The sequence below is a fragment of the Geotrypetes seraphini genome, chromosome 16, assembly GCF_902459505.1.
Source record: "Geotrypetes seraphini chromosome 16, aGeoSer1.1, whole genome shotgun sequence".
NCBI classification, from domain to species: domain Eukaryota; kingdom Metazoa; phylum Chordata; class Amphibia; order Gymnophiona; family Dermophiidae; genus Geotrypetes; species Geotrypetes seraphini.
Genome location: NC_047099.1, coordinates 37,173,149 through 37,186,751, shown reverse-complemented (window position 1 = coordinate 37,186,751; position 13,603 = coordinate 37,173,149). Strand labels below are relative to the sequence as shown.

Genomic DNA, 13,603 nt, shown 5'->3' with positions numbered 1-13,603 from the left:
AAGACTGGGTTGAGGTACCGATAGTGTTTCTCATAGGAGCTGAGTAGTTGGGGGTGTCTCATTGGTAGTGAGTACTGAGTTGGGGTACAGGGAGTGTTTCTCATGGGAACTGGCTTGGGAGTGTCTCATTAGTAGTGAGTGTTGGGTAGAGGTACAGCGAGTGTTCCTCATGGGAGCTGAGTTGGGGTGTTTCATTGGTAGTGAAGACTGAGTTGGGATACAGGGAGTGTTTCTCATGGGAACTGGCTTGGGAGTGTCTCATTAGTAGTGAGTGTTGGGTAGGGGCACAGCAAGTGTTCCTCATGGGAGCTGGGTTGGGGGGGGTGTCATTGGTAGTGAAGACTGGGTTGGGGTATAGATAGTGTTTCTCATGAGAGCTGAGTTGGGGGTGTCATTGGTAGTGAAGACTGAGTTGGAGTACAAGGAGTATTTCTCATGGGAACTGGCTTGGGAGTGTCTCATTAGTAGTGAGTGTTGGGTAGGGGTACAGTGAGTGTTCCTCCAGGGTAGCTGGGTTGGGAGTGTCTCATTGGTAGTGAAGACTGGGTTGGGGTACAGATAGTGTTTCTCATGGGAGCTGAGTTGGGGTTGTCTCATTGGTAGTGAGTACTGAGTTGGGGTACAGGAAGTGTTTCTCATGGGAACTGGCTTGGGAGTGTCTCATTAGTAGTGAGTGTTGGGTAGGGGTACAGTGAGTGTTTCTCATGGGAGCTAAGTTGGGGGTGTCTCATTGGTAGTGAGTACTAAGTTGGGGTACATGGAGTGTTTTTCATAGGAGCTGGGTTGGTTGTATAGCAGGGTGTCCAACCTTTTGGCTTCCCTGGGCTGTGTTGGCCGAAAAAAATGTTTCTGGGGCCACACAAACACGCAAATGCTGCAGCAAGACAGAGGAGGGAGCCGGCAAGACGGTAAACACCCAGGGGCAGCAGAGGAAAACACTGCATCGCCCTCGACCGGGACCGCACAAAATACTTCACGGGGCCACAGGTTGGACACCCCTGTTATAGGAACTATATCTTATTTGTGGTGAATATTTGCTTGGGGTAAATGTGGAGATTGTAATAATCAAACCCAAAAATTGAATTATACCAAACAACTTGCACCTCATGGAAGGTGGAAGCTGTTTTGCATGAATAAATTTGGTGGTTCCCATGGGACTAGGAATTGGGGTACAACAGCTGCTTCTCAAGATTTTGGTGAGGGAGGGAGATGTCTGCAAATGAACCTCAGTCCTAAAGCGGGCTCCAGAACCAGTGGTCTTCCTGGTTTCATGACTAGGCTTCTGAATCCCTATCCTCCCCTTCGTTCCCTCCGCTCGGTCAATCAAAACCAGGCTTCAATTCCTTCATTAAAATATAGCAACACGATGCGAGCCACCATTTTTCCCCCCGTTATAGCCCCAAAGCTTTGGAATTCTGCTCCTGTCCAGCTAAGAATGGAGACCTCTTTAAATAACTTTAAGATCAGCTTAAAAACATTCTTGTTCAAAGACGCCTTTGGACTATAACCGTCTTTCTTAGGACGTTTTAATCGCTTTTCGATTCCCTTTTTTTTTCTTCCAAACAACGGCTGGTCGTTCTGTCTTCCCTCCCTCCGCTATGCTCGTCCCTTTTGTTTCTGTCTTGTAGGTCTACTGTTTTTCTTTTTTAATATTGAACTTGTTTTGCCTTGTTACAAATGTGCATTGTATGATACTTGAAACGCAGTTAATGAGTTTTCATTTTGGGTTTGAAATGCCATCAATGGTTTGTTTCGCTTAATACTGTTATTATATGACAATGATTTTGCTGAACAAGTGAATAGAACTTTTTTGAAAGTACACTTACCTGTGATTCCTCCTTCTCCATTTACACATTTTTAGTGTTTTCCAAGGAATGAATGATATCTCTACATATATCATGATTTTTATAACATGTCCCTGATGAAGCAGTTATTGTGAAACGGATGAGCCGCCGTCGGACTGTACTTTAAAGATTGGACAAGAAAGACGCTGCGAAAGATTGAACTAATGATTAGACTTTAAAGACTGGGTTAAAAGAGATTGGACTGATCAATCAACGTACTGAATTGGCCCATAAGGATAGGATCAACAGACTGATTTAAGGACTACACAGCTGATCCTTACAAGGACTTCTTGGGGTGGGGGTGGAGGGGGGAGGGTTGCCCTATTCCAACATAAAGTTAAGTGCCTTTTGGAACACTATGAATATGTGGATGTATGTTTAAAAATTTTAGTGATGTTTTCACTTGATATTTTTCCACATAATGAATTAAATTGTTAACCTATTAGGTAAGCTCTTCAGATAGGTACCAATTGGTACCACTAGAACAGGGGTGTCCAATGTCGGTCCTCGAGGGCCGCAGTCCAGTCGGGTTTTCAGGATTTCCCCAATGAATATGCATTGAAAGCAGTGCATGCAAATAGATCTCATGCATATTCATTGTGGAAATCCTGAAAACCCGACTGGACCGCGGCCCTCGAGGACCGACATTGGACACCCCTGCACTAGAATGTACAATAATAATAAGAAGAAGAATGTACAATAATAATAATAATAATTTAAATTGAATCAGATTGGGCAGACTGGATGGACCATTCGGGTCTTTATCTGCCGTCATCTACTATGTTACTATGTTACTATGTTGATACTTTTGGTTAAATTACAAAGTTCATGGGAAGAGGTAATAGGATGGTAACAGTTTACCCTCTAAAGCTGACAAAGGTGCAATGTTCACTATAACCTACAGAACTATCCTATATGTTTACATCCAAAACTTAACAATTGTTTCATTCCCTCAGTAATTCAGCTACTGGAACTCAATTCTGCTACTAACAACCTTTAAAGAACATACCATTACTATTCCCCTTCACTTATATAATTCCAATTCTCTCCCTCCTCCGTCTTGTCCTTCATCTGACCTTTTAACTCCCTCCCATCTCCGCCCTTTACATCTCTCTTAAGCATGCCCAGAAGCTGCTAAAATACTGGTTTCCACCATCTCCAGCAGGAGACCACTTCAGTCCTTGCCAACCTCTATGATTCTTGCATGGCCGACCACGACACTCAATTTTCCTATCGCGCAGTATTACCAGATTTTCCCAAATAATCCATACAGCTGTCAAATATCTGGCTTCCCCATATGTATTGAATATTCATTCAGGTTACCCTCCATGGAAGCAAAAACTATAATGGCCGTGAGTGTCGGGTGCTAAGTGGGGTGCAGTTGGTGTTTTTAGTGAGTGCTGGTGGACGTACATAATGATCAATGAGCTGAGGTCAAATTTGTTCTTTTCGTAGGTCCTGGTTCTCTTTCTGTGGCACTAGTTGGATCAGGGCACAGTTGGTGTTTCTTTTGGGTCCTGGATATTTCTTCAGGGTGCTGGGAAGGTGGGGTATTGTCTGGGCAAAGCTACATTGTTTTTTTCCCCATGGATGCTCAGCCCTCATGTCTGTTGGGTGGATGGTGTTATATTTTGTCACAGGTGTTGTTGGAAGAGGCCATGGATGTTAGAAACTTAGATGGCAGATAAAGGCCAAATGGCACATCTAGTCTGCCCATCTACCACTGGAAGGGGGTAGAGATGGTATTTCCAAAAGGTGCTGGGTTGGAGGTAGATTTGTAACTGTCTTGGGTGCCTAATATTACTTTGGATTGATGGTTGTATGTCATTGAATTTCTTATCTTATGCATTTTGCATTCATTTGTTGTATACTATACATGCTATTTTATGTGTTTTAATTGCTATTTTCTGGATCAGATTTTTAGATTGCGCACCATCCAGATCTCGTATGGTGTGATCTGTACTGTATTAATAACTGTTCTGATCTACCTGTACTAGCAATTCTATTGAATGTCTGTGCAAAACTGTTCATTGTAACTCCTTGGGCAACCAGCCCAACCTCTTGTAATGTAATCTGACCTTGAACTAAATAGGTAAAGGCGGAATAGAAAACCTGATTAACATAACATAACATTTGGTGGAAAAAAAAAAGAGTGATTCTGGAATGATTTTTGGTTCTATGGTCTCTGGGACCTGAAATTAAGTAAAATGGGTTCTGAACATTGGTAGCAGAGAATGACATGGGGACAAATTTGTCTCCATCCCCGCAGGAACTCGTGCACACAGATCTCATGCATATTCATTGGGGAAATCCTGAAAACCCGACTGGATTGCGGCCCTCAAGGAGGGACTTTGAGATCCCTATGCTATGGCTAGTCCAGGGGTGGGCAACTCCGGTCATTGAGGGCCGGAATCCAGTCAGGTTTTCAGGATTTCCCCAATGAATATGCATTGAAAGCAGTGCATGCACATAGATCTCATGCATAGTCATTGGGGAAATCCTGAAGACCTGACTGGATTGCAGCCCTCAAGAAGCGACTTTGAGACCCCTGCATAGGACTATAAAGTTGTAACCCTGAACCTATCATAAGTGCTGGCTTAGGACCAATAATAATTGTAGAAAAGTTATAGAAGTAACAAATGAGAAGTTGTAGTTTTTGCATATGTTTAGTGAAAAGGGCATAAAAGTCCATGCATTTCCTGTTTCTAATACTCTGCTAAGCAGGCTGTTCACTGCACTAGAGTCCGGCATGCTGTAATGCAGTGGTTCCCATCCCTGTCCTGGAGGAACACCAGGCCAATTGGGTTTTCAGGCTAGCCCTAATGAATATGCATGAAGCAAATTTGCATGCCTATCACTTCCATCATATGCAAATCTCTCTCATGCATATTCATTAGGGCTAGCCTGAAAACCCGATTGGCCTAGTGTTCCTCCAGGACAGGGTTGGGAATCACTGCTGTAATGAACCTCTTGTACTTTCTTCAAGCCTCTGACTTTGTGTGTCCAAGTGACCTTTCAATAGTGCTCTTTGTACTAGTGAGGTGGAGTAGGGGAGGGCAAGGGAACGCATGACTGCACCTGGTGGGGGCAACTTTTCAACACGATCGGGCTGGGGGGGGGGGTGCCAATGGAAACTCCTCGTCCCTGGACCCTGGCTGCAGCCCCCCCCCTCCCCTCCCCTCCCCTCCCCTCCCCAAGTTCCGGCTGCTACTATGGTAGCATGTCTTGCTGGAAAGAGGGCGGCTGCCGTGACTCCGCCCGGCCTCGGGGAGGCGCTGCGTTTCAACGCGGCTCGCGTGGCTTTTTTTGGTCGGCTGCGCACGCGCATCGCGTCGCTTCCGCTTCCTGTCAGTCGGGGGGCGCTGTCGTGGCGGACGGCGGAATTATGGGTAAGCGGGGTCGCGGGACCGGTTCTGCTTGGGGGGGGGGGGAAACGGTGGGGGATCGGGAGGTAGCGGAGGAGGGGGGGGAGGGGAAAGGGCGCGAGACTGTGAGGAAGGAAGGCGGGAAAAACCTTCACTTCCGCCTTTTAATTGCGGTTAAAGTTGGGGGGGGTTTAAAAAAAAATAAAATCGAAATGCAGCTCTAAAGTTAGATGTGTGCGACTAGACACACCTGCTACTACCACTGTTTATCGTTTTTGTAGCGCTGTGCATTCTGACATGTAACAGACGGTCCCTGCTCCGAAGAGCTTACAATCTACTTTGAACAGACAGGACATAGGGGGAGGGGGAGGGGGAGTTCCTTGCAGAGGGAACGTTAGGTAAGACGCAGGTAATTTTACAGCGAAGTCTTTTCTATATAAAGACGCTTTTCCAAAAATTAAACCTTTAAGCCAGCGGTCTCCAACTCCAGCCCTTTGCAGGGCCACATTTTGGATTTGGAGGGCCTCAGAGAAAGAAAAAAATAAAAATAATACTTAATGTCTTATGAAAGAAATGAGGTCAAACTCTTTTAATAGTTTATAAATCTTTCCTTTTGGCCAAGTCTTAGTAATACTATTGTCATTTATAGCTAAAGCCCACTCCTAAAAACAGCTGTTAGTCTGGGTAGGGCTAAATGATGAGTGGCTCTGTACGAAACCTAATATAGACTGTGCCGTATTCCAGTCGGGTTTTCAGGATTTCACCAATGAATATGCATGAGATCTATTTGCATGCACTGCTTTCAATGCATGTTCATTGGGGAAATCCTGAAAACCCGACTGGAGTACGGCTCTCGAGGACCGGAGTTCCCTACCCCTGCAATACACCATGCAATATATATATATATATACATAGACAGGGATGTCATGTAGTACGCTCGGTTAACCGGCACCCGCGGGGATTGATAGATACCAGATAAATGTAGTTTCTGGTTGCTTGAAAGTTACTACAGAAAATAGGCCTAAGTAATACTATACTCCATACTATGCCATGCCATAAACTGTTCCAGGCAAACTACCGGACATGTGGTAGGCAAAGCGTGGGCATAGTCAGGTGTGGCGTGCCAAGTTTACACTTAAATTTCCACCAGAAATTGATTTTATTTTCATTTTTATTTAAAGTATTACAGTATTTCTTTGATTTTTTTTTTTTGGGGGGGGATGGTTGCTTGAGTTCCTGTTAACAGAGAGTCTACTATATATATATATATATATATATATATGTGTGTGTGTATATATGTGTGTGTGTGTGTGTGTGTATATCCATGCCGAATGTAATACATGTTTTACCTGATCTATAAATACTGAGATAGTGATGGGTTCTCATATAGTGTATCTGATACACAAAAATATAACTAACACAGACGCACGTACACTGTAATAGAGATTCTTTCTGATCCATGTGTTGCCGTGATGAGTGTATGCATACTATCCTTGTGACAATGTCTCTTTGATTTTGTGATGCCTGAATTCGCATGCAGATCTGCAGTGTGCCTTCCTGAAAAAGAGCAGCCATAGTCTTGAGATGTGTGGCCTGATAAACTCTTATGGTTACCACTGAATACAGGACTGGCAGCAGAAATCCTAACTACTGTTTTCTGCCCTATTGACTATGCTCAAATAATATTCTGTTGAATTTTCTCTCTTAGCGGTTGGCACCGGGACATCTCTGGCTCTGTCCTCGCTCCTCTCGCTGCTTCTCTTCGCTGGTATGCAGATGTACAGCAAACAGCTGTCCTCCAGCGAGTGGTTCACCATCCTGGGTGGTCTACTGGGCTCCAGCCTCTTCCTGTTTTCTCTTACCGTATCCTTTGTAACAGCTGATGGAGCTGACTAAATAGGGGAGGGACAATGGAGTAAGTTTTCATAGGAAATAACAGTTTTCAGTGCTGCAGCTCTGGAAGTGGTGGTGATGGAAGTTTGCAGTTGCTAGGGCAGTGTATCGCAAACGGTGTGCCTCCTGAGATTTCTTGTGTGCCGCAACACAATGGCAAGGAGGAGAGTCATCCATGCCGGCTGCCTGTCTACTGGATGTGTCTCTCACAGCGAAAGGTATGTCCTGTAGGAAGTCAGCTGGTGCGGATGACTCTCTTCCTGGTTGGCGTCTCTCCTCCTCTTCCCACACTTCCTGGATCCCTTCAATGGCGGTTTGCAGCCAGATAGGCCTCCGCGCATGCATGTGATGTCATCGCGTCGACATCTGCACACTTCCGGATGCCTTCCGGCCGGGGCACTGGATTTAGTGTGCCACCAGCCAGAAAGTTTTCGAGACACTATACTAGGGTCTACTAGGAAAGTAAAGATTTATTTGTAAATGAACCTTTATTTTGCAGGTACTTTAGAGGATGTTTTGTATCACTAAACACATTGTTTAATATATATCTAATATAATAAAACCCTAAGCAGCGCATGCGCACTCCCACCTGCGTGCGCCCGTTTTCCGTGCGCTGTAGGGCACCGCAGGTAGGAGTGCGCATGTGCGCGAATCTCTCTCTCTTCCCCCGAAGCGGATGTTGGCCGCGGTGGCTGTCGGCGGCTGCAGGCCATGGCGGCTGTTGGCTGCCGGCGACTGCAGGCCGTGGCGGGCGAGCACGGAGCCACCAGCAGCGGGTGGCGGTCAGCCTGAGAAACCCCTGACCTACAGGCCGGGCCGAAGTTTCTTTTTCACTTAAAAGACGCTGCAGTGGCTCCTCTCACGAGCCGCTCCTGCGTTGGAGAAGGCGGCGATTGTGAGAGGAGCCTCCGGAAAGTTACACTGGGGCTGTTTGGTCTGTGCAGGCTCCTCTCTTGTGGTCTTGCCGGCCGACAAGAGGGGAGCAGCTGGCTGGGATGAGCCGGGAGATGCAGCTGTAAGGAAAAGAGCACCCATGCCGTAACCTTATTGAGAAGCTGGCAAGCCCAGGCAGGAAGGAAACTGCAGACTGAGGGAGAAGAGGCAATTCTGAAAGCCTCAGTGAGTCGACGCTCCCTCACTCAGGAGCCTGCCTCTGTGAGTATTCTCCCCTTTGATGCCTGTCTCAGAAATGTTCTTCTGGGACGTTTACTTAAGAGCCTGCCTATGGGGTGTTGTAGTGGATAGCCAGTCAGTAAAAGTAGTGAGTGTAGGAGGGGCAAGAGAAGCTAGACTGAGGGAAAAAATGCTGATGGACAGGGAAATGGAGGGAGAGGGAATGCTGTGGCTGCTGCACAGGGAAGTAGGGAAGGAGATAGGAAGAAAGACACAGGGGCAGGGAGAGAGACAGAAAGACAGACAGACGAAGGGGGCCAGGGAGGGAGAGAGACAGAAAAAGATAGGGGTAAGGAGAGAAACAGAAAGAAAGACAGACATATATTATAGCATCAGTGAGAGGAAGGGAGACAAAAAGAAAAGAAGAAAGACACAGGGACAGGGAGAGACACAGACAGACAGACAAAGGGGGCCAGGGAGAGAGACAGACAGAAAGAAAGACAGCGGGACAGAGAGAGAGACAGAAATAAAGACAGACAGACATATATTCTAGCACCCACTAGTGTAATATATAAATATGTAAACTGCTTTGATTGTAACCACAGAAGAGGTGCTGTGAGAGGACTTCCAGAGACAGCGAGATCTTCACTAGTAAGAATTTGCTGTGAAGTTGCATGTAAACTTAAGAATTAAATAGGTAAGCCCAGGGACTTATTTTAAGTATTCTGCTCACTTAGCAAAGAAGTTTAATGGATAGTTTTTTCTTAGAATGTAAAGTCTCCCCCCCCCCCTTTTTTTTTTTTTCAAGCTGTGCTGCCAAGCAGAGCGAGCTAAATGTCAGTTTGCCCATTCTATTCCTTTGGGTGGCTTGGCATTTAGCTCGGCTGGATAAAAAGGAGGGGTTTGTTTCAGTTCCGTAGACCAGCATTTAAGGGAGCAATTTTAAAGATACTGTGGTATTGTTATAAATAACGGCCTCAGATTAGACTTTAATTCCTGCCCACCTACCCCTGACCTGATCTCTGATTTATAGGCCCTTGAACCAATTAAGAGCTGCAAATTTAATTAGGGCATCTCTGTTAACCAGTAATTAGCCCTTAGAAATCCAGTCTACTTAGATCCATAGAGGCAAACCTACTAATTACATGAAAAGATAATGATAAAAATAGGGCTGCATGTTAATTGCAGTTAACACCACAATTAATATGTTTATTATTCATCATGATTAATAATCACATGCAGCACATTTTCTTTCTGCCTGCCTTCGTTCCTCCCCTTCTCTCTCCCCCATGCACCCCACCGTGGACTGGAGAAGGGCAGATGTGGTCCCTCTCCACAAAAGTTGGAAGTAAGGAAGAAGTAGGGAACTACAGGCCGGTAACTATGTGTCAAGTTAGGTTAAAACTGATATTGAAAAACTTTGCTCTGTAACTGTGGCAAATTGTAACCTGTATACGAAAATGATAGGAGGCTTGCGCCAGAAGACGTATGAGGAGAGACTGGAAGCCCTGAATATGTATACCCTAGAGGAAAGGAGAGACAGGGGAGATATGATTCAGACGTTCAAATACTTGAAGGGTATTAACGTAGAACAAAATCTTTTCCAGAGAAAGGAAAATGGTAAAACAAAGAGGACATAATTTGAGGTTGAAGGGTGGTAGATTCAGGGGCAATGTTAGGAAATTCTACTTTACGGAGAGGGTGGTAGATGCCTGGAATGCGCTCCCGAGAGAGGTGATGGAGAGTAAAACTGTGACTGAGTTCAAAGAAGCATGGGATGAACACAAAGGATCTAGAATCAGAAAATAATATTAAATATTGAACTGAGGCCAGTACTGGGCAGACTTGCACGGTCTGTGTCTTTGTATGGCCGTTTGGTGGAGGATGGGCTGGGGAGGGCTTCAATGGCTGGGAGGGTGTAGATGGGCTGGAGTAGGTTTTAACGGAGATTTCGACAGTTGGAACCCAAGCACAGTACTGGGTAGAGCTTTGGATTCTTGCCCAGAAATAGCTAAGAAAAAAAATTAAAAAATTTAAATTGAATCAGGTTGGGCAGACTGGATGGACCATTCGGGTCTTTATCTGCTGTCATCTACTATGTTACTATGTTACTCTATACTAGTATGTATATTGGTATTAGATCCCTAGTATGTGTCAAATTAGAATAAAACTTGTATTAAAAAACTTTTACTGTAACTATGGAAAATTATAACCTGTTAACTGTATGTTATATATGTTAACCTGAAACCCATTCTGAGCTCTTTGGGGAGAACAGAATAGAAAACAAATGAAATAAATAAGTCTTATTTCTGTGGTAAGTAAATTAATGGAAATACTTTTTAAAACGGAGAATAGTGCAGTTTCTGGAATCCGACATGATTGACATTGAGTTCAAGTCCTTTATCCCAGTCTCAAGAGTTTATCTCTAACCTCGAGATTGAGCAAGTTCTGGACTGACTTCAAGGAAAGAAAATTATAAGGTAAGACCTAATTTTTCCATTTCAGGACGTTGGCTATGTCAGAAGATTGGCACTTGCTTCAGGTTCTTGGGAGGTGTGTAGAATCTCTGTCATTGCATTGAAATGGCTTCCATACCTCAGCATTTCCTTAACTCTCATGTTTCAGGCCTTCAACAACCTAGAAAACTTGGTCTTTGGGAAAGGATTCCAAGCAAAGATTTTTCCAGAGAGTAAGTGCCTGGCGAGGTTCCTTTTCGGGTTTCATTTTCATTCGCACATGCTGAGGTTTCAGACAGTAAAGAAAAGTAGCGGCAGATTTAACAGAGAGCTTGGTAGAAAAAATAGTAGATTAGGTGGATAATAGTTTGATTGATTGGGATTTATTAACTGCCTGTACACACTATATACAGCAAGTACAGTTTGACCTAAAACGTAAACAATTTTGTGTCAGAAATATACGCATTAATGGACATTTATATTCTGCGTAACTGGAAGGCTCTAGATGGATTATAGTAACAGTATAAAAGAATTTCTTTCATAATATTCATTCATCATACAAACACAATAGGTAAGAAAGTCATAAAACATTGAATTGAAACAGCAGAGTACAACTATTATAACAGAAATGTGGCAAATGTCATCAGTGTACAAAGGATATAATAGGCGGCATTCAGATAGCACTTATGTCAACACAATGCAAATGCTTAGCCGATGCTAATCTAATTCTGTGAAAGTAGACATTGCATCTAAGAGCAGATACTAAGCTAGCACTCTGTTTTTGCAGGAGATGGCGAGATCACTTCTAGCTTCAGAGAAAGCTTGAGTGTCTTTTGCTAGGATCAGAGAGAGAGAGTGTATGTCAGCCAGCTGGCGAAGGGTCTGATTCTGTATGCATTCCGTCTGGGCTTCTCCTTGGGCACAGACTGGAGATGAATGCAGTTTCCCTGTTCAGTTCAGCACTGCTCAGCAGTGGCTTTTCATGGCAGGACCCTTCTCTCTCAGCTCACACACTGTTTGATCAGTCAGGGATTTATCTAAGTGTGTCGCTGGGAGTTCCTTCAGATATGACATGACACCATTGCTCTGTTACTGCTTTTGACATGTGAAGACTTTTATTAGAGTGAAAAACTAAATTAAACTAAACCTTAAGTTTATATACCGCATCCTCTCCACGGAAGTGGAGCTTGGCACGGTTTAGAAGAACTTAAAATATAAGAAGAGAAAGGAAAAGGTTTACATAAGCTTATATATAGAATGGAAGAGTAAGGGGGGAAAATAGAATTACGTGTTAGAGAAGAGCCAAGCTTTCAGTTGCGTGTGGAATAAATAGTTGGAGAGAGCCCAGGTTCCGCAACGGGATAGTAAGGTCGTTCCAGAGACCTGTGATTTTGAAGAGAAGAGATTTTCCCTGCATAGAGAATACCGCGTAGAGAGGGGAAGGATAGTTTATATCTATGGGCGGACCTGGTGGAGTCAGGACTCGAGGAGTTAAAGGATAGTGGGATTAGGGGAGGAAGGATGCCGTGAATGATCTTAAAAGGAAACCTGTATTCTTTTTGATTGCGGTATCAATGCTTTGTCCTTTAAATCTCTCTGCAATGTATTGTATGCTTGTGGAAACTTTATTTTCAAACAAATTTATCTAGGGGCAGGTCTGGGCTGCTGATAGGGCTGGTAAGCGATACACGGAGATTTCATTTTGAAATCCTTGCATATGCACAAAAGTAACTTTCTGTGAATTACCGAAGGGAGACTTTGAAAACATTTCTTACCAGTTAAAAAGTACAAAATACTCAAGAATTTGCAATTCCATATTTTAAAAAAAATTGCCCCCATAATGCACGTTTCAATGGCTTGAGCCCTCTGACACTGTCACTCTTTCCCTCTGCAGTTCTTATGTGCCTGTTTCTAGCGCTCTTCGCCTCGGGCCTTGTCCACAGAGTCTGTGTCACGACTTGGTAAGTTATGTGTGCAAAGCTGGAGTTAGTGGTGTCGCACCAGGAGCAGTCTCCTCAAGACGACTCACTTTGCCGGAAGACATTTATGTATTTTAAAAATTTATATTCTGCTCTATCAACATTTCTAGGCAGATTCCAACAAACATACATAATTTATAACAGACGGATACAGCAATTACTTAATAAACTTCAAAACACATAAAAAAAAATCTAGAAAATCAGCATTGACATATCTCCCTAAACAAACATTGAAAGTAAACTTGACTAGAAATTATGTGGCAGGATATTCTGACTTTCAGAACATTGACAAAACTGATGCCTGGACTTAAGTAAAACTCTTTTTCTCTCTGTTTCAGCTTTATTTTCTCAATGTTTGATCTCTATTATATGAACAAGATTTCTTCAGGACTCTACCAGTCTGCAGGTCCGGTCGTAGCACCAGCTAAGCCTGTCGGCAAAGGCAAGAAGAGAAGCTGAAGAGTCTTTCGGCCGCTTCTTTTCTCTTCAGTGAGGGGGTGAATCATGATGCCATTTCTGGACTCTTCAGTAGCAATAAAGTCTTTTTTTTATTTGTAATTACTTCAGAGCCTTTTGGGCTGGTTTTGTGGGAGTTGGTTTCACTGGAATCCATTAGAACAACACTCCCTCCCCTGTTCCCAATCCCACAGTGGATTTGAAAAGAAAAACAAAACAGTGTTTGGGCTGTTATAACATCTGTAATACACAGATAATCTTCCAAATAAAATCCAAAAAGAATGTCTTTGGGGCTCTGAAGGAAGGGAATACTCCTGAAACAGCATGTAGAGTCTGTTAAAAAAAAAACAAATCCCCAACCACTATACACAAAAAGAGAAATTAAAACATCCCACAAAAGCGGAAAACTCAAGCTGGAGGACTTTGTTATGAACTTAAGGGAACATTTGGAAGAAAAGAGAAAGGGCAAAAGCACCAGCAACCTCAGCTAAATTCTC

At 43.8% G+C, this 13,603-nt stretch overlaps 1 protein-coding gene across 3 annotated transcripts; it reads left to right on the top strand.

The window, feature by feature from the left end:
* Window positions 1-5,078: 5,078 nt before the first annotated feature.
* On the top strand, window positions 5,079-13,212 carry KRTCAP2 (keratinocyte associated protein 2). 3 transcript variants are annotated; one of them, XM_033923075.1, is made up of 5 exons: window positions 5,079-5,233; window positions 6,918-7,072; window positions 10,841-10,904; window positions 12,566-12,632; window positions 12,989-13,212. In XM_033923075.1, exons 1-5 carry the CDS (start codon window positions 5,230-5,232, stop codon window positions 13,107-13,109), a joined length of 411 nt encoding a protein of 136 aa, XP_033778966.1. In that variant the 5' UTR covers window positions 5,079-5,229; the 3' UTR covers window positions 13,110-13,212. The 3 variants fall into 3 exon arrangements, with proteins under 3 accessions (XP_033778966.1, XP_033778968.1, XP_033778967.1); XM_033923077.1 differs by lacking the exon at window positions 5,079-5,233 and adding an exon at window positions 5,352-5,607; XM_033923076.1 differs by lacking the exon at window positions 5,079-5,233 and adding an exon at window positions 5,352-5,618.
* Window positions 13,213-13,603: the final 391 nt, after the last annotated feature.

Coding starts and splice junctions, on each gene's coding strand:
- KRTCAP2 (XM_033923075.1), top strand. Junction 7,073..10,840: donor TCTTCCTGTTTTCTCTTACC/GTATCCTTTGTA, acceptor CTCATGTTTCAG/GCCTTCAACAACCTAGAAAA. Junction 10,905..12,565: donor AGCAAAGATTTTTCCAGAGA/GTAAGTGCCTGG, acceptor TTCCCTCTGCAG/TTCTTATGTGCCTGTTTCTA.